Genomic DNA, 27,316 nt, shown 5'->3' with positions numbered 1-27,316 from the left:
GCCAGGCTCTGTTTCCGGTGCCAGCGGAAGACCCCAACGACCCGTCCGTTCCATGATCATTCATAACGAACAAGCAGTTGCGCTAATACCACAAGCAGGTTACAATGGCCTTCCTGGAAGAAGAACACGATCCTCGCCATCGTCTCGCTCTACTCCTTTCTCGGCAACTCCGCGCTCCTTGGTCCTTCAGTGTACATTGAAGTGTTCGCTGAGAGCTTTGGGATCACTCCCACAGTTGCAAGCGGCTTGATATCCTATCCCAATATCATGTATGGATGTGGCACGCTCCTCACCATACCGGCGTACCTCAAATTCGGCAGAAGGCCGGTCATGCTGGGCACCCTTCTTGTGTACATGGTCGGTCTCATCGGAGCGAGCAGAGCGAACGGCTACGGCGGATTGATGGCAGCCAGAATCATCCATGCCTTCGCGAGCGGAGTGTGCGAGGCTTTGCCTGTGCAGCTTGTGAACGACATCTTCTTCCGTGGGTCTTACTGAAGGTCTCGAGTCTCCCCGTACTGACTTTCAGCAGTGCATCAACGCGGCAACAAGCTCGGCTATTACACCGTATGCCTATGCTGGGGCTCGACCGGTCCGTTGTACGCTGGCTACATGCTCGCAGGCGGCTACAGCTGGCGCCTGTACTTTTACGTCGAAGCCGCCTTTGCTGCTGCGCTCTTGATCCTGGCATTCATCTTCGTCGAAGAGACGACGTACAAGCGAAATACCCCCAGCGGCCCAACCGTTCCCAATGGTTCAAACGAAAAGAAGGTCTTCGGTCAGGAAGAAGTCGAGAAAGAGGACGTGCCGAGCGACCACGTCGAAGTACAAACCCTGGTGCCTCCGAGGAAGACCTGGCTCCAGCAACTCAAACCATGGTCAGCCATCAACCACGACGAGCAATTTTTCATGACCATTGCACGGTCCTTCACATATTACGCCGTGCCCTCTGTCCTCTGGGTGGTGACCTCCTTCGGAATATACATCGGACTCGGAGCGCTGGCCTTCAACTACACCTTCCCGATCAAGATCGTGCAGCCCCCGTACAACTGGGCGCAGCAGAATGCCGGTCTTATAGCACTTGGAAACGTAATCGGTTACGGCCTAGCGGTGCCTCTCACATGGACGTCTGACCGGCTGGCGGCGTATCTCACTAAGAAGAATAATTATGTGCGTGAAGCTGAGATGCGTCTCGGCGTGCTCATACCCGCTGCGATCATTGCGCCGTGCGGATTGATTGTGTACGGCTTCACGGCAGAGAAGAACTTGCACTGGATCGGCTACTTCGCTGGAGTGGCTATGTGCGATTGGGGCAGCTACTTCTTCTTCACGTTCACTCTCGCATATGCCATTGACAGCTGTAAGTCTAGCGTCTTGCCACCGCGACACTCGAGACTGACACCTTCTAGACACTGCGAACACCTCCGAGATGCTCATCGCCATGTGCGTCGGCAAGCAACTCATCAGCTTTGCCTTCGGGATTTACCTTCTCGACTGGGTGCTGGAGAGCGGCTATGTCGTCATCGTCGCCGGCGCCTTCACTGCTGTGCTCTTCGCGAACAATCTGATGGTCATCCCCTTTATGCTGTTCGGCAAGAGGATCAGGGCTTTCTACGCGCACACTTGGCTGGCCGCAATGCACAGGAGGACTGTCAAGCAGGTCATCACGCACTGAATCAAGCTCCTGGAGATGGGTACGCTTGCAGGGAACACAGTACGTATGGCTAACACAGTTGCTTCGAATACTGCCACGATCATGTGGTGCGATTGTCTGTCGATATTCACAAGAACTATGTGTACAATTCCTTCTCGTTCTTGATCTTCAAGAACGTCTCCTCGTCGTGTCCTGGGATGACCTGACCTCTTGTGGTCCGCACGAGCTGCTTGAGCCTCTGCGTCGAGCGGAACCAGGCAGGGTGATCTCTGGCTAGCCAGCCTTGCGGGATGCCGTCACGCCACTGGCAACATCGGTCAGCGTGGTGTCTTCAGGGTGCAGGTGATCTGACTTACGTTCTCGATCACGTGGCAGTGATCACTGATGAACAGATATGTGCCGCTATCCTGGAGGTTGATTTGCATCCCGATCAAGCCGTCTGTGTGTCCTGGCAGGTGATGTAGTGTTATGCCTTGACAGAAGTCGAAAGTCCGCTCATCGAAGGTCTTCCAGTTGCTGCGACATCGTCAGTCACGACACGACCAACATACACAGGGCTTGACCTACAGATCCAGCTTAAGATAGTGTTTCAGGTACACGCCTTTTCAGGGGGTCAGCAGGTGTCTCGATGCTGTAGAAGGGTTCACAAGGTTTCAGAGCGTCACTTGTAGCATCATCGCGTCTTGGAGAGCCCTTTCACGCATCCGTGCTTACCAACATCGGCGCCCGTAGCCACAGACCAAAAGGCAGACCTCAGCTCGAGATCATGCACCCAAATTTCCACGTCCTTCCTATCCAAAAACAAGTCCAGCCCACCGGCATGATCCAGATGCAAATGGCCAATAATGATCTTCTTCACATCCTCGACCTTATGTCCCGTCGCCTCGATCTGGGCATCCAATTCGTGCTTCGGCTCATATTGCACACGAGCGAAGATGTCCGAGACCTGTGGGCCCCAGACGGTAGGGTAGTCCTTGCCGCAGCCGGTCTCCCAGAGTATGAGGCCTTCGACGGGGTGCTCGATGAGGATGCAATACATGGGAAGTTTGCGGCGTTTATTAACGAAGGGTTTGTCTTCGGTGCTTTTGAGAGAGGTGTTGCCGCCGCGGACGACGAAGCCTTCATCAGCTTCTAGCCAGCCCACTTCGAGGACCTGGTTCATGGAGTCAACGAGTCTGTTCGCATTCTCGGAAGATGCCATTTGTGATTGTACTGTTGCTGCCACTCACCCACATCTTCGTGCCCTTTGGACACACGTTGGATACATGGTTCGGGACTGCTCCCTCATCGATCTGTTTCTGAATGGCTGACGACATGTTCGCTCTTTGATACAACGTTCTGTTGCCCGTGTCTGATTGTTGGTGGCCCTGATGGTTGGAACCAGGGTACGTCCCTCCATCCTGGTCACCATCTGACTTCTTAACTAGCCTTGCTCTCTCACTTCACGATGACGATGGCCGCAACCAAAATATGAGGGGCAAGGCGGGGATAAGAGCTTCAATGGCTTCGTTCTGGTGGAAGAGGGGAGCTTCGTCGCTGGCGCCTCCGCCTGCCCGCAGCATCGACAGTCCATCTCGTCTGGCCTCGGTGGTCTCTCGCGCTCTCAGCTGACAGCTGGCCTGGTCTTTCTTTCAGCTGCACCTCACCTCACCTTCTTAATACGGTCCAGCTCGGGGATTTGCCCGCCACCCTTCGGCGTCTTCCTCCATAGATATCAGCCCGAAACGGAAGCACCAGACGAACGTGTGGGTTAGCGCGCGATTGGCGTGGGGGATCTGGATGCCAAGTCCGCCGCTCTGGTGGTCATGACAGGTCGCAGGGCGTGGTCGGCCTGGTCGTTGGCGTTCCCTTGCAGCTCACCTTCCACAACGCGACAGTATCTGCAGGTGATCGCGTGGCCACCCGTTTCCTGGACCTCTGCCCCTGCTCATCTCCAGGCCCCAAAGCGGCCAACAGCATCCCTCGGACTGAAGAGGAACGACCGCACGTGTGTGGCGTGGCTCACCAGGCCAGGATCACAGGGTCTCGTGCCTTTCTCTTGCTAATGGATTGGCGCTCGACGCGTGCGGACGCTTCCTCCGATGCTGGTATGTGTGTCATTGCTGCACTGCTACATCCTCTTTCCATCCTCGTGCTCCACACGTCCAGCATGGCCCAAGGCGCAAAGGCGTGGGATGCGCGCTTGTTTTGGAGAGCTTAGACTCCACTAGCCGTAGGCGTCGAGGCCGATGGCTTCAGCACAGCCAGGTGACTCCAGCACCTCCTCTTCTGTTTTCATTATGTCTACATCCCGTGTCCTCGACAAGGTGCAGTCTCTGATCTCTTCTTTCGCATCTCATCCTCATGTGATTCAGCATGCGCCTCGTCTGCTCTCTGCGAACATCATTCACTTTCAGCGTTGATCTTCACTCGTTCTGCTGTTCTTGCAACATTCAATAGCGATCGTTTCTTTAGTTAATACTGCGGAATTAACTGTACAACAGGATTGCAAAAGTTAACAAAAGCCTGTTTGATTTTTGATCTGCTGTTCCAATTGCAACAAACAAAAGTTCAACAACATGTCTCCGATGATGCTCGACCACACCAGCAGTGACGATTCAACGAACAAACGCAAAACGTTCAGAGTAACGCCGGCAAAACCCAACGATGTTCGACGACTGGTGGATATTGAGTTCCACGCCTTCGAAAACGAACGAGTCAATCAAGTCCTATCATACCGAGACTACAAGAAGCCGGCCCATTTCGAGCGAAGTGTTAAGATATATCAACAAGCACTGAATAGCGCGCAATCCCCTCAGGCCAACAAGAGGCGTCTGTCCGGCAGCATGGTGCACGCGGAGTCAAACAGCGACACCGTCAGCTTCAGGAAAGTGGTGGACAGCAAGACCCAAGAACTCATCTCGTTTACGAAATACGAAATGAAACAATACACCGAGGACGAGCTCGCCAGCCCTGCAGATATCGGCCACGAGGGCGAACCAAAGATGAACAGAGACTGGTTCGCTCTCAACGAGCGACTTCGCCGCGAATACATCGGCACCCAGAAACATTGCTGTAAGCTCCTAACCACCCACTCATCACCTCCTCACAGTCCTAACACCACACCAAAGACATCGGCATGCTCGCCACCGAACCCCGCCACCAACACAACGGCGCCGGCACCCTGCTCCTCGAACAAGTCCTCGCCGAAGCCGACGATGCCGGCGTCGAAACCTACCTCGAAGCTACCGATACTGCGAAACCCTTTTACGAACGACATGGGTTTGAGATCATCACGGAGTTGAGGTTTGATCCGGCGGGGTATGGGGTCAAGGGTCTTGGGGTTGAGAGGCAGACCGTGATGGTGAGGGGCGCGTTGGGACGGACTGGGGAGAGAGGCTCGGCGAGGGGGTGGGAGGATGCAGTGAAGACGAAGCGGGAATGACGATGACGTTGACGGGAGCGAATGATTCTTGATCACCTGGACTGGTCGCATGAGCAAGGCGTTTTTGCCGGATTGGGCGGTAATCTGAATATTTTGCGGTGGAGAAAGAAAGTGATACCTTGGGATACTCGTTGCCGACAGCAATGGCGCGTACGCAATCAGAGCGTTACTATGTGGCATTGACTGCAATAGCTGTATCGTACACTGTTTGTTCAACCGACCATGCGCTTGAGAGAACCTCAGAGGTCACAGTCGCTCAAGGCTCGTTATGCACTCAAGATGTCGAAGCTAGGAGGCTGAGACATGAAGAGCTAGGGATTCCAAAGCCAGGTCAGACAAGCACAAGTCGGCGTTGAGTCGTGTTTCTAGCCATGAATGGGATGGCTCAGAAGGAGACGCTGGGGGTCATCTCATCGTCGTATGCGAGTCAGGACATGTGGCCGGGCAGCAGCGCCCTCCAGCGCGCTCATCTGTATGCCGTTGACTCGACTATCACTCCAGGCGGTGGTCGGCAGCTGGAGAGGTCCAGAACCGATAGACAAGGCCGCCTTTGCCGGAAGGTGAATGTCCAGGATGAGGCCTTCGGTCAATGCGGCAGAAACCATCTTCCGGGACGTCGAGTGGCTCACCTCAGCATGCGAAGGCGCATAGGCAAGACAAACAGCGCGAAAGGCCATCCCGTTCGATAGTTTGACATCGATGAGAAGGAGCCGAGAGTGAGTGGGTGGTGAAGTCGGAGCGCTCTCCTCAATGCACCTCACCCCACGTCTAGCGAACCTCACTCTATCAAGTTACACCAGACTCTCGTGTCGCGAAAGCTCAATAAGTTGTAGAGCCTTAAAAAGGGTCTAGATACTTCATCCATAACCAAACCGGATATGCCCATAGAACTCTTGAGCTCGCGGAGAGGGCTGGAGTGAATATCCGCTGTTGTACATTTACTTTGCCGCTCGGGAGGTCAGATCCCCAAATATGTCCTCCTCTGCACTTGCATACCTGTTTGAACTTTGCCATACATCCTTGCCATCAACGAACCGCTCATCGTTCGCCGCCCAACCGCCTCTGCTGTACCTCCGTCAATGCTCTGCTTCCGCTCACGAATGCCACCGTGCCCACCAACGCCGCCACCGGCAGCGTTTGGAACAGGTTCCAGCTGAGATAGTACATGAAGAAGACGCCCTCCATCGCTACGATGCTGCCGAAGAACAGGCCATGAGCGGCAGGGTTTGCGCCAAACGCCTTTCCAGCTTGGTCGGCGTTACCACCCAGGAACAGCCATGCACCGAGTAGCACAGGCAGAGTCGCCAGGACTGCTAGAGTGAAGACGAGACTGATGATCTTCGGGGGCGACTTGGGCCCGTCTTGGAATATGTGGTGGATTTCGGGCTTGCTGGTGTATCGCTCAGCTGGGGATGGGGCAGATGGAGGTGCACTGGCATCCGTCTCGACGTTGAGAGAGAATGCTTGCTGATCGAATGGTGTCGAGGATCCAAAGGAAGCCAGGATAATCGACGCTTGGAGCGGCTTGGAGCTGGTCAACAGCTGGTATGGCAGGTCCTTCTGCGTCTGGTCATATCCTTTAGCACTTCGTTGTTTTCATTATACTGCAGATACACACCACATCGACTTTTGCCTTCCCATTCTCCTTCACGCTGAGCACGAATGACTCTTGTAGACCGGTCTCTGGGTCATTTAGGGTCAAAAACGCCTGGTGTGGTCTTGCTCCAGACTTTCCTTCTTTTGTCGTCAAGGTTATCTTGAGAGTATCCGTCGCCGAGAGCGTTACAGGTTTCGAGAGAGGCGAAGTGGGAGAGAGCCTGTGACAGTCAGATTGAAGTCTTCCAAAGTATCGCCTGTGCTGGTATACTTCTCTTTCGCACCTCCTCCAACGCCAGACCCCTTCCCTTGAATGGTGAGCGTAGCATCGTCAAATGTCCATGCAGATGCAGCGAGCGCAACAGTCGTCAAGCAGGAGAAGAGGGCGAACACGCCCTGAGCGACTCTCATCTTGGGCTATGTCGAGCGTTGTGCAATCGAGGTAGAGCAGTGTTGACACCGAGTACATTCACGGACATCATGCCACGAAGCGCCATCCCAAAAAGGGAATTAAAGCTTGGCGCAATTCACTTGCAGGCGCGTGATAATGAGCGCGAAACCTCACTTCACGCATTCACACACCTTTGTATGCCCGCATTCTCTATCGAACCTCTCCAAACCGCATGTGGAAGGATGCGCTTGTGATATCAGGTGCTCAACACCATCTGGCTGCTGACCTTCCCTCTGCGTCGCCTCATCACGTGGTCGCTAAGGCTAGTCCAGATTTGGAAAGAGCTATGATGTTTGCGCGCTTTCCTCCTCTTTCCTGAGTCCTTATTCCTTCCCAGCTCGAGGGTCGTCTGCCTGGCCTTGCTCTCCATCATCACAATCCATCGTGGACTGGGCTCTGCAAATACTTTCGACGACGCATGTGAAAGACCTCCCCTGCGTGGCCCCCTCCGTTGATGCCTACGAATCGCGTTCCCGCCGCACGACGAGTGCGTTTGAAAAACTCACCAGGACCCGGAGTCAACCTCACCTCACGCTACGATCAATCCGTCATCGCTATCACATGATGTCTGCACCCGAGGAGCCAATGGTGTCCGTGTTTCACTTTACCTCCCGCATATCGAGCGCCAAGATTCGCAAATATAAAATTGCCACCGAGAAGGGCATGGGTGGCCGGACGCCGACACCTGGGCCCTCTAACAACACCACCACTCCGTCTCCAGGACTCGGACCGGCGACCATGGCGCCAAAGAAGTCTTCCAAGATGGATCCACCACCGCCGGCCAAGAAGCGCAGAGTCACCCTCACTGTTCGCCAGCCTAGCCAGAGCCCAGATACCATTGCCGTTGCCGTTGCCAGACCTACCAGATCATCCGCTCAGAATGTCCGCTACTTGGACGATGTCATGGACGTTGATGATGAGGAGGACGGAGAAGGAGAAGTCACTGACACAGCGAGACTCCAGGCACCTCAAGCATCCCCGGCAGCGTCTTCAGACCTGTCCTCCCTTTCGTCACTTCAGCCGTTAGAAGGGGAGCCCACGCCAGCTCCACCGCCGGCAAGAAGGCAGAGCAGGGCTGCCATTGACTACGGCGCAGCATTTCTCAGCTACTACACCACGGGTCATGACGACGATGAGAAAGAAGCAGAAGCAGATGGAGAAGGTGTCGAGCGAGAAGTGCCCACGCCCGCACCCCCTAACCAACCAGTGACTGCCAGAGTAGCAGCACCGCCAGCCCAACCACCAAGTCAAGCACAAGCACAGCTACCTGTCAACGCTCCTCCACGAGCTGCTCCCCCACTGCAGGTTCCACAGATGACCACGATTTTCAGACACCACACCGGCCCACCTGGTCCCTACCCAACCTCCGCAAAGGATCCCGAGGAGCGTCGGCCACCTCCCCGCGCCGTTCAGCAAATCCCACTTCCGCCGCCGACCGTCTACCTGATGGACTCACGTCGCAGGAATGCTGGTCCAAGGCCGTCACCAACGGAAGCTAGCCTCGCCAGAGTAGTCGATGAGCTGGGTTATCATCTGACAATCTTCAACGGGGTGCCGCCGCCAGTCCGCAGGGCTCCAAGTCCGCCACCTACTCAATACACTTCCCCTTATGCGAACACCACCAACACAGGGAACACCGGCAATGCAGTCAACACCGGCAACGTAGCTCATACCGACAACGCAGCCAACGCAGTCAACTCTGCCAATCCTGCCAATCCTGCCAACACTGCCAATGTAGTCAATGCAGCCAACACCGCCAACACGGCCACGAACGATAACAAGTCGGCAGCATCTTCTGCCGTTTCGAGCAATGGTCAGAAGCGCAAGCTGGTTGAAAATCTACTTGCAGCTTTCGGTGACATTGAGGATGATGAGGAGGATGGCGGTAGCAACGATGACACCACCGCCGGCACAGCACAGGTCCCCGAGGCTCCGAACAACAGCGAAGCTCCAGTCGCCAACAGGGACGCACCTGCCACCAACGGCGAAGCTGCCACCAACGGCGAAGCTGCCGCCATCAACAAGATTCCCGACAATACTCATGCTGCTGAGTCCGAGGCGCGTCCAAACGACGTATTCTTGCCGGCTGGAGGCCGTGTCGATCAATCACTCATTCACGGCATCCAATTCATCCAGACTGTCTTGAGGAAATGGGCCTTCGAACGTCTCAGCCAGCAGTACGCTCGTCACTACTACGAAGCGCACCATCTGGCGCAGATAGAGGCCGCGAATCGTAGGCGTGGACCTGGCCGCCCACGTAAGTTTGAGGAAGCTGAAGAGCAGCGCAACCTTCCTGGGCCTTCTGTTCACATGGAGCTTGCCAACACGGAAGAAGGTCGTACCATCGAGCTTTTTCAAGAGATCATAGAGGCAGGGCTCGTGCGGGTCAATGCCAGCCTGCCGGAGGCTCTATCACGTCCCTTGCGGGTCGTCTACACTCAACTCGACCAGCTCATCAACAAGTCGAGTTCTGGGCAAGAGCCATGGCGTTTGGTGTCCTATGGCGCGCAGATCTCAGCCCACAACGAGATGCTTGAGCAGGTCAGAGAGCACGCTCAACGCGCTGCAGCAGAGACTGAGCGTCGGCGCGCCACTCATTCACGTTACACAGGGCGGACGGCCCAGCGCGGGGCACGGACCGGCTTTCAAGGACAGCTGGGCGCTCCGAGCGGTCGACCGGCGCAGCAGAATATTCAGCAGCCGCATCCCTCGAGCTACCAAGCAAGCAATCCGACACCTCTCCCGTCTCAGGCTGTCACCGGTGCTCCAAACTCGTACAGTGCTGGTCCGAACGGCACTACACGCAACTCCAATCAGCCAGGCACTGGTAACGTCCCGCTACCGGACAATCCATCTACGTACATGCGCAACAACGATCCTCGCTTCTGGGGCCAAGGAGATCCTGGGTCATTCAACGCGCCTTCGGCTTTCGCACCACCAAACAATCCAGCTGCAAGTTCCTCTCAAACCAATGGCGCTCGCGCAGCTGGGTCTGAAATCGACAGGTCGAACCTTGCAAGGAACTTGCTCTCGCGATCCGGTCAGACGATGAACTTCTCGTTCCCTACCAACACGGCTGGCTCAGGTCTGCCGAATCGTGGTCCTATGGCTCAGCCGTCATCCCCACTCAACCCATTTGCGAACAGTCCACCGCGCGCACCCAATGGGTTTGGCGCTGGCTCTCCATCAAACACACCTGCGAACGGTCCGCCACGCGCAGTCAATGGCACCGGTGCTGGGTCGCCACCGCAAGCTACCACGCCAACACCAAGCGCACCACCCATGAGTCGTGTACCTTCCGACACCATCGAAGTGGCGTCAAGGCCATCTGGCCGTCGCTCAACCAGGTCATCACCGAACGAGGCCGTACCAGACGTTCCCACTGCGATTGGCAGCTTCCGCTCCTTCACAGCCGACGGTCAGCCATCGCGCCCATCGAGTGCTGCACCAGTCAACAACTCCAACCCGACGCCCTCCCCGACACCAAGACCGTCTTCTGTTTCAACGAACGCCGGTCACGCTGCTGCTGACGCCAACAACGTTCCGGCACCCGTTAAGAAGTCCGCAGCAACCACCAAGAAATCTGCGCCAGACTCTTCGGCATCGGGATAGAATCCCGCACGCTCGAAGAACAAAGGCACCGCTGCGTCTCGCAGACGTGGCACGACTCGACCTTTCTCTACTTACACCGGCGTCATCGTCCTCACGGACTAGAGCGCTTCTTCTGTTCCACTATGTTCTCCGCATGCTCTAGCGACACTGGTTCTTCGATCATGGGTTTAGCGAGGAGTTAGGAACCGTCTAGGAAGAAAGACGTGGAGGGAGATTGTGCATTGACCTTGTTACAGTAGAATTATTGCTTGTTCAGCGTTGCTTTTTTGCATGAGCTCATGCTGTCTTGCGGTTGCAGGTATAGCAGGGGTGGTTGATCGTGGTCGGAGAGTATGCTACTCGCTCGCTCGCAGAGCTTGGTCGCAATTATCTTGTGGTATAGATAGGAAAAGGCTTCGTAGTGGTAACATGGAAATACACGATCGTTGCAATAAACATGCTCTCCTTCTTTTGTACTCCGAGTTCGATAGTTGGGAGGTTGGTTGCATGTGAAGTTGATCTTCGGCGTTGGCGTTGAAGCAAGCCCAACTTCACCTCCAAGCTATCTCGTGTCTAAAAGTCAACCACACGCCTTGATCTGCCTCGCACACATCTTACCGTAGATGAAACCGCCGCCCGCGCTGCTAAGGCCACCGCAATGGCGGAGCAGCGTATACCAGACGCTCCGCTACAGCAGCACACAACCACCACCACAGCCGCAACCCTACAAACCAGCCAGACCACCACCGACTCCCCAGCAACAACCTGATCTACCTCCCCCGAAACGAAACTTACTATCGCGTCTATTTGGCCGAAAGGACCCACCAGTCGAAGAACCAGCCGAAGAACCCGCCGTCCCAGAGCCGCCAGACCCAGCCAGGGGCATGCAAGCTTCGGAAAGGGTGGTGAGGGAGGGCGTGCTGGATCCAAGATACAAGGAGTATGCAACAAAGTATACACGGCTGATTGTGGCGATGCCGGTTGCTCTTTACTTGAGCTATGAGTTGTATAGGCGGAGGTTTTATGGGGTGGAGCAGAAGACGCCTACCGTGAAGGCGAAGAAGACGAAGACGGAGGAAGAAAGGGAGGCGGAGGGAGGATGAGATGCGGGATCTGTTGCACGGAAGAACACGTTTATAAGGATGGATGGAGCAGCCTGCGCCTGGCTGAAATGCAGAAATCAACAGAGGCAAAACATGGAGAAAGCGCTCGTAACGCCGAAGCCGAAATCACCACGCAGAGTGTCCACCATCGATCCTCAGATCAGCCGCGGTCATGAAGCTGCTCGCATCGCTGATCAAAAACACCGCCGCGCCTCTATACTGCTGCGGCACGCTCAGCTGTCCCAGCATATTCTGCGTCGGCCAATCTCTCCGCCTCTCCGGATATTTCTGGAACAACTCCTCGACCATGGCTGTGACGATGTAGCCCGGCGAGATTGTGTTGACTCGGATGCCGTGTGTGCCCCATTCCGAGGCGAGATTTCGGGCGAGCTGGATGACGCCGGCTTTGCTTGCATTGTAGGCGGGGCAGATGAGGCCCTACATGCCACGGGTTAGCTGGAGCAACGACGCAGAAGGTTGGGGAAACGCACCTTGTTCGCTACGGTACCGCTCATCGACGCAATCATCGCTATGCTGCCACCACGGCCCCACCGGATCATCTCTTTGGCCACAGCCTGCGCCGTCATGAACACGCCGGTGACATTCACCTACGATCTGGTCAGCACGCAGCTCCTCAAGCCTCCTTCAGGGGTGACTCACCTCAAACATCGTATTCGCATCCTTCGCGGTGTACTCCAACGCAGGCGTCTCCTGCTGAATCCCGGCCGCCGCAATCAACCCATCCAGTTTCCCCTGGCTCTCTGAAATACTCCGTACCACCTCATTCAGGCCCGGCACGTCCCTCACATCAATCTGCCGATAATGCAGCGTCGTGCCCAACTCTTCCGCCGCCTTCTTCTGCACACGATAGAAATCCTTACTCGGCTCTTCCAATCGATCAAGCGCGTACACTGTAGCTCCGGCCTCGAGCAATGCTTCTGCTTGGACGAGCCCGAGCCCCCGCGCTGCGCCGGTTACAAGGACGACTTTATCGTTGAGGTTGAATTCAGGCAGGCGTTTGGTGGTGCCGAGGAAGGAGCCGGATTTGACGTTGTCTTTGAGGGCGGTTGCTTCTTCGCTTGGAGGATGGGGCGGTGAGCGGTCGACGACGGGGGGGTTGCCGAGTGGTGGGTTGCGGTGGTCGTGGGATTGGAGGCGGGTTTGGAAGGAGGGGAGGAGTGCTCGACTGCTGGGGACGAGGGAAGAGCGGACGTAGCGGGAGGCTGTGGTGCGGAGGAGGGAGGTTGTGGGAGGCATGGTGGAGGGATTGATGGAGTAGTGGCGTGCTTGACTACTCCTACTTCTCAGCGACGACACCCGTAGCTTAGTAGTGTCTCAATGCACCGTTTCTCCCTCGAAAGGTATCTCACTGTCTAGGAAGCGCGATGCGGTATGGTATAGCAGAAGCAATCGAAGGAGAAGACAAAAAGTTCGCAGAGAAAACCTCCACGGCGCGCCACGCCCTCACCCACCTTAATGGCTTTCCACTGAAGCACTCGCAACGCCATCATGATCTCGAAGAGGTAACGCGGCGAGGTTTCGTGCCATGTGAGAGTTGCATGTGGTTCCTGGTGGGGAAGCTGCACGGTGGGGAGAGCTACCTTGTTCGAGCATCATGTGAATGTGAATGGCCGGGATACTGGATCAGGCAGGTCCGGTAAGAGGGGAGAACATGCGCACAGAGGTGGTCTGCTTAACCGCTGGTTCTCGCTCACGGGCAACCTGACGCCAGTCAAGTGGTCGGGAGGAAGGCATAGTTGAACATCCATCAGATGTCATATTTCAATTCTATCAGTCTATTCAGCTATAGTACAAGCCGTGGTGTCATCATCTCATTCACGGCACGTTCCCATCAACGAGCACCTGCCCATCATAAGTGCTTCCATACCCGCCGACGAAGTAGTCCGAGTCCTGCTTGGAAGGTGCAGGCGGCTGTGGCCAGTCATCGAGGCATACAGCATTGCCAGTGAGCGTGAAGTTCGCCGTGGCCAAAGGCTGACTGTCGATCATGAGCGAATAGTCGCCGGGGTAAAGCCATTTGCTGCCTGTCTCATCCACGCGTCCAAGACTGCCGAGCGTCATCTTCAAGCTTGCGGTTGAGGACGAACCGCCGGTAATACCGTGGAGGCGGGTGTAGGCGACAAGACGCTTCTTTGGGCGAGGAGCTGGACCATGCGAGCCAGCGAGGAAGCCGAGGGTGACGTAGTCACTTGTGGTGCTCCCAGTGTTTCGCACATTGACGTTGATGGTGCTGAAGGGACACTTGTCTTTGTAGTGCTCTGTGCAGTTGCTCATCAGATCGGAGATGGCGAAGGTGCTGCCGGGCGACTGGATGGAGGCCGAGAAAGTGGTGTAGTGCAGCCCAGACCCGAACTCGTAGATGGGCGTGCCGGTGTACCATTGGTAGGTCCTGCCAGGCGAGCCACTACTGCTGTTTGGGCGCAAGCTCATGTCCGTCATGGGGATGAGGGAGATGTAGTCCGCTGGGTACTGCGTCGTCGGCAAACGTCCGGCTGGTGCGTTTTTGCCAGTGATAGTGTCGACGAGAGCTTCGCCGCCGCTCTGGCCTGGGTAGCCGCCCCAGATTAATGCGGAAATGTTGGGGTTGTTCGCGATAGGTGAGCTGTCGAGCTGTCCGCCACCCATTTGCATGACAACCATTGGCTTGCCGTAGCCAGCGAGCTGGCCGATCATATCAAGCTGAGCGCCAGTCCAGGCAATGCTGGTCCTGTCGTTCCCTTCGGATTCGACGCTGTTGTCGATGCCCCCCGCGTATATGATGACGTCGGCTTTGGGTGCCCAGTTCCAGACCGGGAGCCATGAGTCGGTGGTCGGATCGCCTTGGCCGCCTGGTACGCTGGCTGTGTAGACCTTCGCGCCAGTCTGATTGAGCGCCCAGGTAGGCGAGTGGAGGTACGGAGCCACTCCTGCGTAGTTGCCTTGCATCTGCGTGGTAGCGTCTGCCCAGCCGCCGACGATCAAGACAGTCATGTTGCTTGTGATCTGCATTGGCAGGGTGCCATCATTCTTCAGGAGAGTGATGCCTTCCGCTGCGGCTTTGTAAGCCAATCTCTGCGAAGAGTTGGTGTTGACGTCCGCGCCGGATAGGCTGCGGTAAGGCACTCTGTCGCCATCGAAGTAGCCAAGGCGAATGAGGGCAGAGTACTGACGGATCAGCGCTTGATCTAAAGTAGACTCAGTGATCAAACCCTCCTGGAGAGCCGATGGCAAATGGTGCTGGTAGACGGTCCCGCAGTTCAGATCAGTGCCGGCGTTCAATGCAGCCGCGACACTGGCCTCGCGGGTCGATCGGTAGTTGTGAGGCATGAAGATGTTCTGAATCGAGTCGCAGTCGCTCGTGACATACTGCTGCTCGTTCGTCCAGCCCCAGTGTTCCCTCAAAATCGTTTGCAGCAAGTATGGGTCGGCACACGTCGGTACACCATTCAGTGCATTGTATGAGCACATGAATGAGCCAACGTTCGAGTCCCTTGCACAGCTCTGGAATGGAGGCATGTAGTACTCCGCCAGATCTTGAGAATTCACGTGGGCGTCCCACTGGTATCTGAAGTTGCCGTTCCAGCTCTCCATGTCGTAGGCCACAAAGTGTTTGCAGGTAGCCACTACCCGCTTGTACTTAGGGTTCAAACCACCTTGCAACCCGAGGATCAAGGAATGAACGTAGCTGGAAAGGTGGAAGGGGTCCTCGCCGGGGGTTTCTTGTCCTCTGCCCCATCTTGGATCTTTAAAGGGGTTAATATTTGGCGTCCAGTAGTCCAGGCCAGCCCTGTCATCGTTGTTGAATGCTCGAGATTCGGTACTGATGACCGTCGCAACGTCCTGGATCAGCTGGTCGTCGAAGGCCGCGCCCATCAGGATGGGCTGTGGGAAGGAGGTCGCGACACTGAATGGCCCATGATCCGAGAAGTTGACACCGGGGCTCTCTGCAATCCCGTGCAAAGCTTCCTGCCACCAGGTGTATGCTGGGAGTCCTAACCGCGGAACTCCAGGGCTGACATGGCCAGTGTTGTTGAGCTTCTCGTCGACAGTGAAGGCGGCGATGAGCGCTCTCGCTCTAGTGAGCGGATCTTGGGACAGATCGCAGACTGTGTTGTTCCTCAAAGGTCCTTGTGAGCAGTCCGGAAACCCACGGCCTGTCAGCTGCGCGGCCCCAAGCCCTGCAACGGCAAGCAGAACAGCTCCAGTAGTCGAAGGCATGATGGCTGGCGGAAAGAAAGAGCATCAGCACTGGACAGACTTACATAGCACTTTTATTTGTTGTTATGCATTTTTCCGGGCATAAACTTCATGACGATGCCAATCACTTGCCTGTGTCGATCAGCAGTTGGCTCGGTGGGTCAGGCACATAACCGACCAGGCCGACGTCGTCTCCAGTGGAACTTCTTGCTGGACAAGACATCGTCTTACCCTCGATGACGAAGCACGACGGGGTTGTTCGTAGGACGACCCATCAAAGAACAGAGTACCAGGCGGTGCTTCCCCCGACAAGGTGACGTTGAAGTTCGGATGGATCGGCAGCCTCCGCACCGCCCTCTTCTCCAGCTGGGGACATCCACACGTGCTTCTTTCGATGCGGCACTTCAGCTCAGCTTCAACGGCCACGGAGATGTCAGCTAGGGCACAGCTAGGGGTCGCTCAACGCAACGCAGACACCACGACTGTTGTACCTCCCGTCCCAGCTGCCATCCGTCTCTGTGCCGTGAGCCGTGCCGGAGACAAGCTCCTGGTTGGAAATCTTGAGACATCAGGCAAAATGCAATGCCGTACAAGCCCCACAGCGAAAAAGCTTGTGACTGACGGGTCTGGAGAACCCTGCACTTCATGCGACTGCATTTACCCGGCCACGCTTACAGAGTGCAGTCCAATCAAGCAGACTCTACGAGGTCCAAGTCTCCGGATCTGCTCGCGACATGGTATGGGTTGGGACCGCTCCACCTGGTCGTGCATACGGATTCTCGAGCGGGCTCCCAAGACTGTTGGTTGCAACGGGATACGGCACATGTCACGAGCTGTGAAGTCTTTGTCCAGACGCTGAGCTGGCGGACGAGAAGGGTCCCCCAATGCGAGCTGAGACGTTGTCAGTGTGCCGTGCTGCGTGCACGATATCTGGCCTGTCTGGACTATCTTGTAAGTGCTGGCGAAGCTTGAAAGCAGCCGGTCACGACGCATCGCCTTCGGCGCGCACCATCCAAACATCAGTGCAGCTTGGAACAAGGTATCCAGAAGGCGGAGACCTTTGCGATGCTGACCTCTGGCTGTTAGCATGGAGGAGCTGCTGCGAAATGCCTAAGTGCCTTTCTCACAGTGCCACGAGCACAGCAGGACTTTTGCAACTATACTGCCAGGACTGCCATCCATTTTGACAAAATACATGGAGGCTGGTTCTCCGTTGATGCGCTGCAGGGCAAACGACCAGCAGGATCTGCTGTGGCCGACAGCGGCTAGCTAGACCTAGCTCTCTACCACGCCTGGCCCGTCCTCAAAGCGCATGGGTTGCGACGCTTTAGCCGGTAAGAGATAGAATCCCATTCCATTGGCTCAATCTCACTGCCTATCAAACGAATTAGCCAGCAGACGCGATGGTACAGATCGCATGTTATAACACCCAAGCTTCGCACATTCCCCACGTCCCAAGGTCCCAAGACTACCGTCTCTTCTTTCGACCCACAGCCAAGAACATCTCTCGTTGGCCAGTGAAGCAAGGCAAACACCATGGCGCCCACGGGAACAGCCTCGCAGTTCGACCAGGCTGCCTTGGAGCGCCGTTTGGCGCTTCAGGGTAAGGCTGGTCCTGCGGCGTTGGTGCAGAATGCACGAGTGTTTGGGATTGCGTGCTTTGCGTGTCTGGGTGGACTGTTGTATGGGTACAACCAGGGCGTCTTTTCGGGCGTGCTGGTTATGCCGGCTTTCGATGAGCGTACGATGATGTCGAGCTTGTAAATTTGGTTCACTTGCTGACTATGATACTAGATATGGGAGTATGGACAGACAACGGGTCGAAGAAAGGCTGGCTCACCTCTATCCTCGAACTTGGAGCTTGGATCGGTACACTCTACTCTGGCTTCCTGGCTGAGATCATCTCACGAAAGTACTGCATTCTGTTGAACACCGGCATCTTCATCATCGGAGTCGTAATCCAGACTACAGCCGTAACGTCCTCCGCGCACAGCTCCATTCTCGGCGGTCGGTTCATCACTGGTATGGGTGTCGGCAGTCTGTCCATGACTGTACCAATGTACAACGCTGAAGTCGCACCACCTGAAGTCCGCGGTGCTCTTGTTGGTCTCCAACAGCTTGCCATCACGACCGGTATCATGATTAGTTTCTGGATCGACTATGGCACTCAATACATCGGTGGCACCGGCGACGGACAAACCGACGCAGCTTGGTTGGTCCCATTGTGCCTCCAGCTGGCTCCCGCTCTCTTGCTCGGCGGCGGAATTATGTTCATGCCCTTCTCTCCCAGGTGGCTCGTCCACCACGGCCGAGAGGAAGAAGCGCGCAGAACCCTCGCCAGACTCCGAGGCCTTTCCACCGACAGTGAGCTTATCGAACTAGAGTTCACCGAAATCAAGGCACAGTCTCTCTTCGAAAAGCGCACCACCGCCGAGCACTTTCCACACCTCGCAGACGGCTCCGCCAGCTCGACCATCAAGCTCCAGTTCGTCGCCATCGGCTCCCTCTTCAAGACCCGTCCAATGTTCCGCCGTGTCGTCCTCGCCACCGTCACCATGTTCTTCCAGCAGTGGACCGGAATCAACGCCGTGCTATACTACGCTCCTACTATCTTCAGCCAGCTTGGTCTCAGCGGCAACACCACCTCCCTTCTCGCCACCGGCGTCGTCGGTATCGCCATGTGGCTCGCCACCATCCCCGCCGTCATGTACGTCGACAAGCTCGGTCGCAAGCCGATTCTGATCGTTGGTGCCATTGGGATGGCGACGTGCCACATCATCATCTCCGTCATCTTCGCCAAGAACGAGAATCAGTGGGACACCCACTCTGCTGCTGGCTGGGCGGCCGTCGCCATGGTTTGGCTTTTTGTCGTGCACTTTGGATACTCCTGGGGACCTTGTGCGTGGATCATCATCTCGGAGATCTGGCCCATCTCGCAACGTCCGTACGGCATTGCGCTCGGTGCCAGCAGTAACTGGATGAATAACGTGAGACTCTTTCTGTCGCATAACAAGAGTGCCCAGCTAATGTCGTCCTAGTTCATCGTCGGCCAAGTCACAGTCGACATGCTCGACTCCATGAAATACGGCACCTACATCTTCTTCGGCCTCCTCACTTATGGTGGCGCTGCGTTCATCTACTTCTTCTTCCCGGAGACCAAGAACCTCTCCCGTACGTCTCTCTTGAGCACCACGCTCTTCTTGCACCAACATCAAAACACTTGCTGACAATTTCTCAACAGTCGAGGAGATGGACATCCTCTTCGGCTCCGTTGGTGCCGCGCAGGCTGATGCCGAGCGTATGCGTGAGATCAACAGGGAGGTTGGGCTTGAGGATGCTGTGCGTGGCAACAGCGTTAACTACGATGAGAAGCCGACGTTGGAGGAGAAGCAGAGGGATGCTAGGGATGGTGACAGTGACTAGATCGGACAACACAAGGCACAACAGATGGTCTCGCTACTTGCGATGTCAATCAGATGAGTGTAGACAGTCACACGCAATGGCAATGTCGTTCCAGACAGCACTTTACTCTCACATGAGCGTTTCCCACCCCAAGCTGAAGCGTACAATGGGTTGGCATCAGCTGATCTTCGTTAGTGTTCCACTTTCTTGGTGAATTCGAAGAGCTCTTGTTACCTCACATCATTCATGGAGTCGTCGCAGAACAGTAGGAGCACTGAGGCGCTATTCACGCTTGGTTTCCACGGAACGCTGTAACTTGCTCAATCGACCGCAATCTCGACGCCAAGTCGACCATAACGGCTCAACAGGAGGACAAGAGCAATTTACCAGAAGAACAAAGCGGCCAGCGACCTTGATGGGCTCACCTGAACAAGAGACTGCCTCTTCTCTCACCACAGCCAACATTGTTAAACTATCGATTGACTGTATCGATAATCCAATTACCCCATTGATTCATCCGAGGACTATCCAGCATGTGCAACGGCCAGTCTACACGAACGAGCGAAGGCGGCGTCATTGCCATCCTCAAAGCACCCTCAACAAAATCGAGGCCACCCTTGCACCGAGAATGGTCGATGCGGTTACAAGGCGACCACAGTACGGGAGGAACATCCGCATGCATCGACGGCTTTGACGAAGGTGTCGACGGTTCTCCGATTAATGGCCACCTTGTCATCCAGTAGGTTCATCAATCGATCACCATCGTTTCATGAATTGCAATCGAGATATTTGCTGACCAAACTCACAGTCGCGACGGAGACCTGCGCTCCCTCCCATCTTCAACTGAGGAAAGCTCAATACTGCATCGAATCACTTTGCCGAAGAGCTTTAAGGCCGGTACACCTTTCCTCCTGCACTCGAAGCTCGATCTCGGTGTCGGTGGCGATGGGATTATCGGACGGAGAGTGTCGCTGCTGACTGGCGGTGGGGTGTTGGGGGAGGGGATTGCTGGGTTTAATTGAGAACTTGTGTTCGGTGGCAACCTCATCTAGGCCAGTCAAACGATTCTTGCGAGGAAGGCATGGGTCGGCAAGGGTGTTCGGTGCTCCTGTATGTTGGTATTATGATAAGTTCAATCATCAGACTTGTTGGTCGAGCTTCGTAGCGGTGTTGGAAGACTGCGGAACAGACTGCAAAGCTGTCGATGGCGTTGAAGAAACACGTTTCTCACTCCTCTTGTTTGTATTGTTGTCATCCTTTCTTGTAATGTACTGTGGTATGGTAGTACTGATTCTTAGCTTAAGTGCAAGCCTGGGTTCATGTGATCGACTCAGCCTCCACCATGCGGACGTCGTCCGTTGAGCTGCGGTCCAAGACTCTGCTCAGCCCTCTCGCGATCTTCAAAATGAAAAGAAAGACAATATTCGTCTCACAGCTGTAATGGGGAAGAGTAGAAACAAGAATATCTACCGCTAAAACCAACGTCAACGTCTCTAACCCGCCCTCAATATGGCAAATAACCCAGCTTCCACGATTACATCAGAGACAAACGCCCTCCTCAAGGAGCACAGCACCCAGCAACCAACAACAATCACCGGCAAACCCCTCAAATACCACCACGACAACTCCGTCGGCATAATGAACAGCGAAAGCGGAGGTTTCACAGGCGGCCCACCCAACCTCTTACCACCAGCGTTCACAGACGACAGCCTCGTCCGCATTCCCATCAGGATGAGCGATATCTACGGCACCGAAGTTCAAGTGCCGAAGAAGAAGAACGGCTTCTTTCGCAGGAGATCTAGTGTGGCCGACGAGATAAAGGTAGTAATGATGTCGCGGGGCGAGTATTTGAAGTATTGGGTGAAGGGGGAGGATGGGAAGTTCGCGGGTTTGGTGGTAGAGCCTGTGGAAGGAAGGCAGATGTGGTTTGAAAAACAACTTCAGTTGAACCAGAAGTGGGTCGAGGAGGACCCGTCGTTAGGGAAGCGTAGGTAGAGCTACTGAAGCAGTCAACGCACGCCCTGTACGTGCCTGTGCTCACAAGGTCTACACGATGTCTCGCTTTTGGAGATATGGCGTGTGCTAGCTGCCACTCCGTGCGGCCAAAACGAGGTCCCACTGGACTGGTTGCAGGTGGCCTTAAGTCAGACTGACCTCAAGCGCATTCTGCGGAGCGAAAGTCCAGTAGATGAACAGCGGACAGAACGTCTCAGGCCCTCCTTCGTCACCGCTTGAGCCGTGGACACTGGATACCCTTAGCGCATTGGCGCAATGGGCGCCCTGAAGCAGCCAGACATCCAATTCTGTCTGCACACTGGGTTGACGTCGCGGTCAAAGGGTGTGGTGGTAAGACCATCTTCCGTGCCATTCGCCTGTTCCGTGGTAGCCTGCGTTCCGGCCATCGAAGCTCTTTGTCATCACCTTGCAATCGCCTGCAATTTCATCGCCACGGAGCAGGTTGGAAATTCGGATTAGTGGTGATTTTGAGCGCAGCGTCTTGCCGCAAGCGTTGGACCAAAGCCGGCAACACTTCTTCCAGCGACAAGGCGCATCTGAGTCCCTCCTTGCCAGTCCCGTTTGCAGGAACATCTTCCATGAACAGCTCCTCCCCTCTCACGCCTCCCATGTTTACAATGGCGATTGGCATTTTCTCCTCCTTGGCCTTCTTTGCCAAACGCCAGGCAGAATAGGTGGCGAGCGAGGATCCAAGTACCAACATGCGATCAGCGCTATCGATCGCCGACTCTACTGCGAGTTTGACCGGGTTCGTGATCGACTCTCCAAACATGATAACAGCTGGCTTCAGTACACCAGCCGTCGATGTACGAGACCACGCTCCGTCGGAATCTGACTCGACTCGCTTTCCTTCAGGAGGATCTTTGAGACACTTCGGACACGGAGGATAGCGGAACGTGGAATACTCCACACCGGGAACATCCACATCGCCATCAGGATTCGTCTTCAGGCCACGCCGTCTCCGCTCCTCTGGGTTCTCTGTCGTCAAAGCACCAGACTCCAGCATTTCATTGAGGAAGGCAGCCCATGTAGGATTCAAGGAAGACAGATCCTTCTGAAACTCCTCTCGGCTATACTCCGTGCGGCAGCTGAGGCATACGCAGTTCCTGAGATAGCCATGTATCTCTAGCGTTCTCAAATTCGGATGGGCCTTGGTATGGAATGAGTCGACGTTTTGTGTGATGACGGTAGAGACGACGCCCATTTCTCCCAAGCTGGCAACGGCTTCGTGTGCTATGTTAGGCCGACTGCGGTGTAAGTTTGTCCATCCCAAGAATGATCGAGCCCAGTATCGCTTCCGGGCCTCATGGTTTGCGCAGAACTCGTGGAAATAGATCGGTCTATAAGTCTTGTTTAGAGTGTACGTTCCATGGCTGCCACGATAGTCCGCGAGGCCAGATGCTACCGAGATGCCTGCGCCGGAGAGTACCACGGTATTGCCACTGCGGGATGGAGGTGCAGTGAGGAAGTCATGGAGAGCGGCGACGGCGCCTTGGAGTGTTGATGCTGATCCTGGTTTGACGGTTGGACTTGGTAGAGGCGCAGTGTAGGGTATTCTCATAAACGACATGGGCTGCGCAACTCGAGATCAGAACACTGAAGAACTCAACCAGGAGTTGAAGTCAAACCAAAGTCTTGCGTTCATCGAGAGACGCCACAGAGCCTAGCCACGGGCCGGGCTGGTCCGCATTGTGCGTCACTAGCGCGAAAAGGCTATACTCAATCTTTACTGATCAATTATTTCTCTTTCGCGAAAACCCTGACTCATATGCTCAGAAACCAACTGAAAGAATGTCGGAGAACGGAGTGCTCAATGGCACGCATACTCCGGAGACCCCAAAGCCAGCCCATGCAAGCCTTGCATTGACCGAGTACACGATTAACCCGTCACCGCCCAGTTCGACACCTCGAGAAAAGACTGAGCATGCTGGTGTGCCAGCTGATTACTTGCTGCCCACGGGCTATCCCGATGTATGCAATCGTCAATGGTCGTTCGTTGGAATAGGACACTAAAGGCGTACCTATAGTACCTCCGCCTAATCCTAACCGCCAAAGTCTACGATGTTGTTGAGACGACGCCGTTAACACATGCAATCAACTTGAGCAACCGATTAGAAAGCAATGTCTTGCTCAAGAGAGAAGACCTGCTGCCTGTCTTTTCATTCAAGCTCCGGGGTGCCTACAACAAGATGGCCCATCTCACGCCTACTGAGAAGTGGAAAGGGGTCGTCGCATGCTCAGCCGGTAGGCACATGAAATCGCCCATCCTGATGGTACTGGACTGACAGAATGCAAGGAAATCATGCACAGGGGGTTGCATACTCAGCCCAGAAGCTGAAAATACCAGCCACGATCACAATGCCCATTGGCACCCCAGCGATCAAGCACACTAACGTGTCACGCTTAGGCGGCAGCGTCGTGCTCCACGGACCGGACTTCGACGCTGCAAAGGCAGAATGCAATCGCTTGCAGCAACTGCACGGCCTGACTAACATTCCACCTTTCGACGACCCATACGTGATCGCGGGCCAAGGCACGATCGGCGCAGAGATCCTTCGACAAGCAGACCTCAGCAAGCTCGAAGCCATCTTCTGCTGTGTCGGCGGCGGCGGTCTGATTTCAGGCGTCGGTGTCTACGTGAAGCGTATTGCGCCTCATGTGAAAATCATCGGTGTCGAGACCTACGACGCAAACGCCTTGGTTCAGTCGCTCAAGGCCGGCAAAAGGGTGACGCTCAAAGACGTCGGTCTTTTCGCTGATGGCGCTGCCGTAAAGACCGTTGGCGAAGAGACGTTCCGCATATGTACGGAAGTTGTTGACGAGATCATTCAAGTCGATACCGACGACATCTGCGCCGCCATCAAGGACGTTTTTGAGGACACGCGATCAATTCTCGAGCCCGCTGGAGCATTATCCCTAGCAGGCCTGAAGAAGTACGTTGCTGCCAGCCCATCTCAGGACACCAAAAGGCAACTCGTCGCCATCGCCTCCGGCGCCAACATGAACTTCGACCGCTTACGCTTCGTCGCCGAGCGCGCCGCCATCGGTGAGAAGAAGGAAGCCCTGCTCTCAGTCACCATTCCCGAACAACCAGGAAGCTTCGCCAAGCTCGTGGGCATGGTCAACCCGTTCAGCGTCACGGAGTTCTGCTATCGATACTCGAGCCCGCTTGAAGCGAACGTCTTGATCGGCATCAACTTCACCGCCTCAACGAGGGCGCGAGACTTGACTGCACTCATCACACGATTACACGAAGATGGCATGACAGCACGGGATCTAAGCGGCGACGAGCTCGCCAAATCGCACATCCGATACCTGGTCGGTGGCCGCAGCAACGCCGAAGACGAACGTCTCTTCTCGTTCGAGTTCCCAGAGAGGGGAGGAGCGTTGTACAAGTTCTTGACGCTGCTGCAGCCGGGCTTCAACATCAGCTTGTTCCATTACCGGAACTACGGTGGCGATGTCGGAAAAGTGCTTGCTGGGATCCAATGCCCGCCTGGCGAGGAGGAGGGTTTGCAGCAGTTCTTGACCAACATTGGATATAGGTACTCTGAGGAGACGGAGAATCCTACTTACCAGATGTTTATGCGGGAGTAAGGCAATATCGTTCAAGGGCATGGAGTCCTGGCGTGACAACTGATAAAGAATGGGACAGCGATATAACTCTTAAAGTTGCAATGGGCCGTACTCGTGTAAAACCTGCCGTGCGTCTCTGAATGCAGCTCGAAGGATGAATAAAATGTGAGCTATTGAGGAATGATGCTGTAGAGTGGTAAACCGACTAGAGCCGAGCAGAATTATACCGTCAGTCTCCTCAAGACCTCCGTTGCAGCGTCTTCCTCATCACAGCCGGTCTTACGCACGTTGCTCTGCCCTGCTCATCAACATCAAACACAAACTCCTGTATCCCCATATTCCCATAAAATGTCCCACCAGCAGTCAGCCAGTCGAAATTCGCACCCTGCCCTGTAAACGGCCCAATCACACCGACCTTCTTCGCAGCTTCAGGATCCGTGTACGTCGATGTCTGCGGGTTGGCAGTGGCCTGGAACGCCACTTGTCCCTGCACCAAACCGCCGTCGACGCCCATGGGAATGGAGGGAAGCAGACGTGGTTTCGTCGACTCAAACCACCCCGCTAGCACATCGGTGCCATTTGAGATCCACTTCTCAAGAGTCAGCCCGTTGGCTGGGACGGCTGTGGCATTGGTGTTGTTAAACGAGATGACAACTGTGGAGTCGAGCTCAGGGTCATTGGACTTGTAGGTGCCGAAAAAGTTCAGCATTGCTTCGGTGGCGGCTTGGGCCTCCAGGGCTGGCAGGACAGCGTTAATAATGTAGTCGAGCGCGACGTTCTGGGCGGTGCTTCGAGTGGTGCTGTCGATGATGCTGGCGCCTTGATAGCCGTCTAGAAAGCTGAAGCCGGCGTTGTAGTCGGGTATGAGGACCAGGTTGCCGCCTATGCAGTGGTCAGTACTTAAAAGAACGAAGTTAAACTGATCACACGCATACCATAGTTTCCCGAGTCTCCACTCTTAGTGTAAAGGTCTGTTACCTTGCCTGTATCCGGATGAATGTAGCGGTAAATCTCCCAGGGCGCCCCAACTGACGCTGTGAGCGAAGCGGTATGGCTGCTCGGCTTCATCCTACGGAAAGACATGTCAGTAATCGTCCCCAAGATTGCATCACTTCTACTAGCGAGCACACATACCACTTCCTCGTTGCCTCTGCTTCCAGCAACGTAGCATTTAGCAAAGCCGTGCCGAACTTTGCAAGGTCGTTGATTGTCGAGAGAAGACCACCAGATGGTACTGTAAGATCAAAATCTAGATCAAATCCCTCCAAAATCACAGACCTGGCAAGCTTCGCAGATTCAGTCGGAGAGAATGCGCTGGACGAGGACATGCCGAGAGGTCCGAAAATCAAGTCCTCGTATAGGGAAACAGTGCGCTTCCCCAGGAGGTGCTTGATCGCGAGTCCTAGCAGTACAAATCCATTATTCGTGTAACTCGGAGTCGTCCAGGGCCCGACGAACATGGGCGGCTGTGACCGGGCGCTTTCGATGAACTGAGCTTCGTCGCAACTACCGGTGACACACGGTCCCACGACACTCAAAGGGAGCGGCGGGAAGCCGAGAGTCGTAGGATCAACACCAAACGCCTCGCTTGAGACAAGGAGGTCGAGAGCTGGGAGGCCTTGTCTGGCGACACCGCTGATTTGGTTGGCTAGCGACCAAGGCGTGATCTTGTCCCATGGCGTCGAGTAGACCGGGTCATACTTTCCGGACGTCTCGTTTGCACCAAGACCCGGGATGATCTTGCTGAGTGGGCGGTTCCATTGCTCTTCGCTCAGTTCCAGGAGACCGACGAGGACGGTGAAAAGCTTAGAGACAGAAGCTACGCGATAGATTGTGTCGCCGTCGACATCGTTCGTTCCGTTGCGAAGTTTCTTGATCTGAGCTGAGGTGTGGTGATACTGTAGCTGGGACGCTTCCGGGTCGTGGATGGAGAAGAGGCCAGCTGACCATGTAACCTCCTTCAAGGTAGCAGCTTCCGGCGGAGTGTTGTTGCCATTGAGGTAAAGGTCAAGAGTGTTGGTGAGGTTTTGCCATGCTGCGCGGACTAGACTGTTGTCGCTCGTTAGGTCGCGTGGAGGAGGATAGGTTGGTCCATTGAAATCCGCAAGTGTAGGAGTGCTCAGAGCACTTATAAGTGTGAGACCGTAGATGGAAAGACGCATAGTGTTGTGATCGTTATTTGAGTATTGGGCTACTAACCTTTGGACGTTGACCACCATATATACTCAACCCCATGGCTGTGTAAAATGAGCACACAACAAGTGACGTCCTTCGACTTCCTCAAACGGCTCGACGGGACGCTTGAG

The 27,316-nt window shown here is 55.2% G+C and overlaps 13 protein-coding genes across 13 annotated transcripts; 7 read left to right on the top strand and 6 right to left on the bottom strand.

The window, feature by feature from the left end:
- Positions 1-267: 267 nt before the first annotated feature.
- Positions 268-1,675, top strand: LTR77_003561 (uncharacterized protein; the record flags this gene model as incomplete). The annotated part of the gene is made up of 3 exons (XM_064800817.1): positions 268-484; positions 533-1,360; positions 1,410-1,675. The coding sequence occupies 3 exons, from the start codon at positions 268-270 to the stop codon at positions 1,673-1,675; spliced, it is 1,311 nt and encodes a 436-aa protein (XP_064660768.1).
- Positions 1,676-1,790: 115 nt separating this feature from the next.
- LTR77_003560 (uncharacterized protein) lies at positions 1,791-2,970 on the bottom strand (the record flags this gene model as incomplete). The annotated part of the gene is made up of 5 exons (XM_064800816.1): positions 1,791-1,958; positions 2,011-2,170; positions 2,222-2,255; positions 2,369-2,807; positions 2,884-2,970. The coding sequence occupies 5 exons, from the start codon at positions 2,968-2,970 to the stop codon at positions 1,791-1,793; spliced, it is 888 nt and encodes a 295-aa protein (XP_064660767.1).
- A 1,242-nt stretch (positions 2,971-4,212) lies between these two features.
- Positions 4,213-5,078, top strand: LTR77_003559 (uncharacterized protein; the record flags this gene model as incomplete). The annotated part of the gene is made up of 2 exons (XM_064800815.1): positions 4,213-4,708; positions 4,765-5,078. The coding sequence occupies 2 exons, from the start codon at positions 4,213-4,215 to the stop codon at positions 5,076-5,078; spliced, it is 810 nt and encodes a 269-aa protein (XP_064660766.1).
- Positions 5,079-6,116: 1,038 nt separating this feature from the next.
- LTR77_003558 (uncharacterized protein) lies at positions 6,117-7,085 on the bottom strand (the record flags this gene model as incomplete). Its single annotated transcript, XM_064800814.1, has 3 exons — positions 6,117-6,644; positions 6,697-6,895; positions 6,946-7,085. 3 exons carry the CDS (start codon positions 7,083-7,085, stop codon positions 6,117-6,119), a joined length of 867 nt encoding a protein of 288 aa, XP_064660765.1.
- Positions 7,086-7,689: 604 nt separating this feature from the next.
- On the top strand, positions 7,690-10,737 carry LTR77_003557 (uncharacterized protein; the record flags this gene model as incomplete). The annotated part of the gene is made up of 1 exon (XM_064800813.1): positions 7,690-10,737. One exon carries the CDS (start codon positions 7,690-7,692, stop codon positions 10,735-10,737), a length of 3,048 nt encoding a protein of 1,015 aa, XP_064660764.1.
- Positions 10,738-11,945: 1,208 nt separating this feature from the next.
- On the bottom strand, positions 11,946-13,076 carry LTR77_003556 (uncharacterized protein; the record flags this gene model as incomplete). Its single annotated transcript, XM_064800812.1, has 3 exons — positions 11,946-12,257; positions 12,311-12,427; positions 12,480-13,076. The coding sequence occupies 3 exons, from the start codon at positions 13,074-13,076 to the stop codon at positions 11,946-11,948; spliced, it is 1,026 nt and encodes a 341-aa protein (XP_064660763.1).
- A 579-nt stretch (positions 13,077-13,655) lies between these two features.
- Positions 13,656-16,037, bottom strand: LTR77_003555 (uncharacterized protein; the record flags this gene model as incomplete). Its single annotated transcript, XM_064800811.1, has 1 exon — positions 13,656-16,037. The coding sequence occupies one exon, from the start codon at positions 16,035-16,037 to the stop codon at positions 13,656-13,658; it is 2,382 nt and encodes a 793-aa protein (XP_064660762.1).
- Positions 16,038-17,552: 1,515 nt separating this feature from the next.
- LTR77_003554 (uncharacterized protein) lies at positions 17,553-19,439 on the top strand (the record flags this gene model as incomplete). The annotated part of the gene is made up of 4 exons (XM_064800810.1): positions 17,553-17,757; positions 17,811-19,003; positions 19,055-19,187; positions 19,258-19,439. 4 exons carry the CDS (start codon positions 17,553-17,555, stop codon positions 19,437-19,439), a joined length of 1,713 nt encoding a protein of 570 aa, XP_064660761.1.
- A 512-nt stretch (positions 19,440-19,951) lies between these two features.
- On the top strand, positions 19,952-20,440 carry LTR77_003553 (uncharacterized protein; the record flags this gene model as incomplete). The annotated part of the gene is made up of 2 exons (XM_064800809.1): positions 19,952-20,157; positions 20,227-20,440. 2 exons carry the CDS (start codon positions 19,952-19,954, stop codon positions 20,438-20,440), a joined length of 420 nt encoding a protein of 139 aa, XP_064660760.1.
- Positions 20,441-20,927: 487 nt separating this feature from the next.
- Positions 20,928-21,653, top strand: LTR77_003552 (uncharacterized protein; the record flags this gene model as incomplete). The annotated part of the gene is made up of 2 exons (XM_064800808.1): positions 20,928-21,405; positions 21,463-21,653. The coding sequence occupies 2 exons, from the start codon at positions 20,928-20,930 to the stop codon at positions 21,651-21,653; spliced, it is 669 nt and encodes a 222-aa protein (XP_064660759.1).
- A 205-nt stretch (positions 21,654-21,858) lies between these two features.
- LTR77_003551 (uncharacterized protein) lies at positions 21,859-23,004 on the bottom strand (the record flags this gene model as incomplete). Its single annotated transcript, XM_064800807.1, has 1 exon — positions 21,859-23,004. One exon carries the CDS (start codon positions 23,002-23,004, stop codon positions 21,859-21,861), a length of 1,146 nt encoding a protein of 381 aa, XP_064660758.1.
- Positions 23,005-23,225: 221 nt separating this feature from the next.
- ILV1 (threonine deaminase) lies at positions 23,226-25,031 on the top strand (the record flags this gene model as incomplete). The annotated part of the gene is made up of 3 exons (XM_064800806.1): positions 23,226-23,405; positions 23,462-23,678; positions 23,842-25,031. 3 exons carry the CDS (start codon positions 23,226-23,228, stop codon positions 25,029-25,031), a joined length of 1,587 nt encoding a protein of 528 aa, XP_064660757.1.
- Positions 25,032-25,248: 217 nt separating this feature from the next.
- On the bottom strand, positions 25,249-27,172 carry LTR77_003549 (uncharacterized protein; the record flags this gene model as incomplete). The annotated part of the gene is made up of 3 exons (XM_064800805.1): positions 25,249-25,892; positions 25,946-26,079; positions 26,145-27,172. The coding sequence occupies 3 exons, from the start codon at positions 27,170-27,172 to the stop codon at positions 25,249-25,251; spliced, it is 1,806 nt and encodes a 601-aa protein (XP_064660756.1).
- Positions 27,173-27,316: the final 144 nt, after the last annotated feature.

This window comes from Saxophila tyrrhenica (assembly GCF_035928015.1).
Source record: "Saxophila tyrrhenica strain CCFEE 5935 chromosome Unknown scaffold_5, whole genome shotgun sequence".
In the NCBI taxonomy this organism is placed as follows: domain Eukaryota; kingdom Fungi; phylum Ascomycota; class Dothideomycetes; order Mycosphaerellales; family Extremaceae; genus Saxophila; species Saxophila tyrrhenica.
The sequence above is the reverse complement of the archived record's forward strand: the minus strand, read 5'-3'. Positions and strand labels throughout refer to the sequence as shown.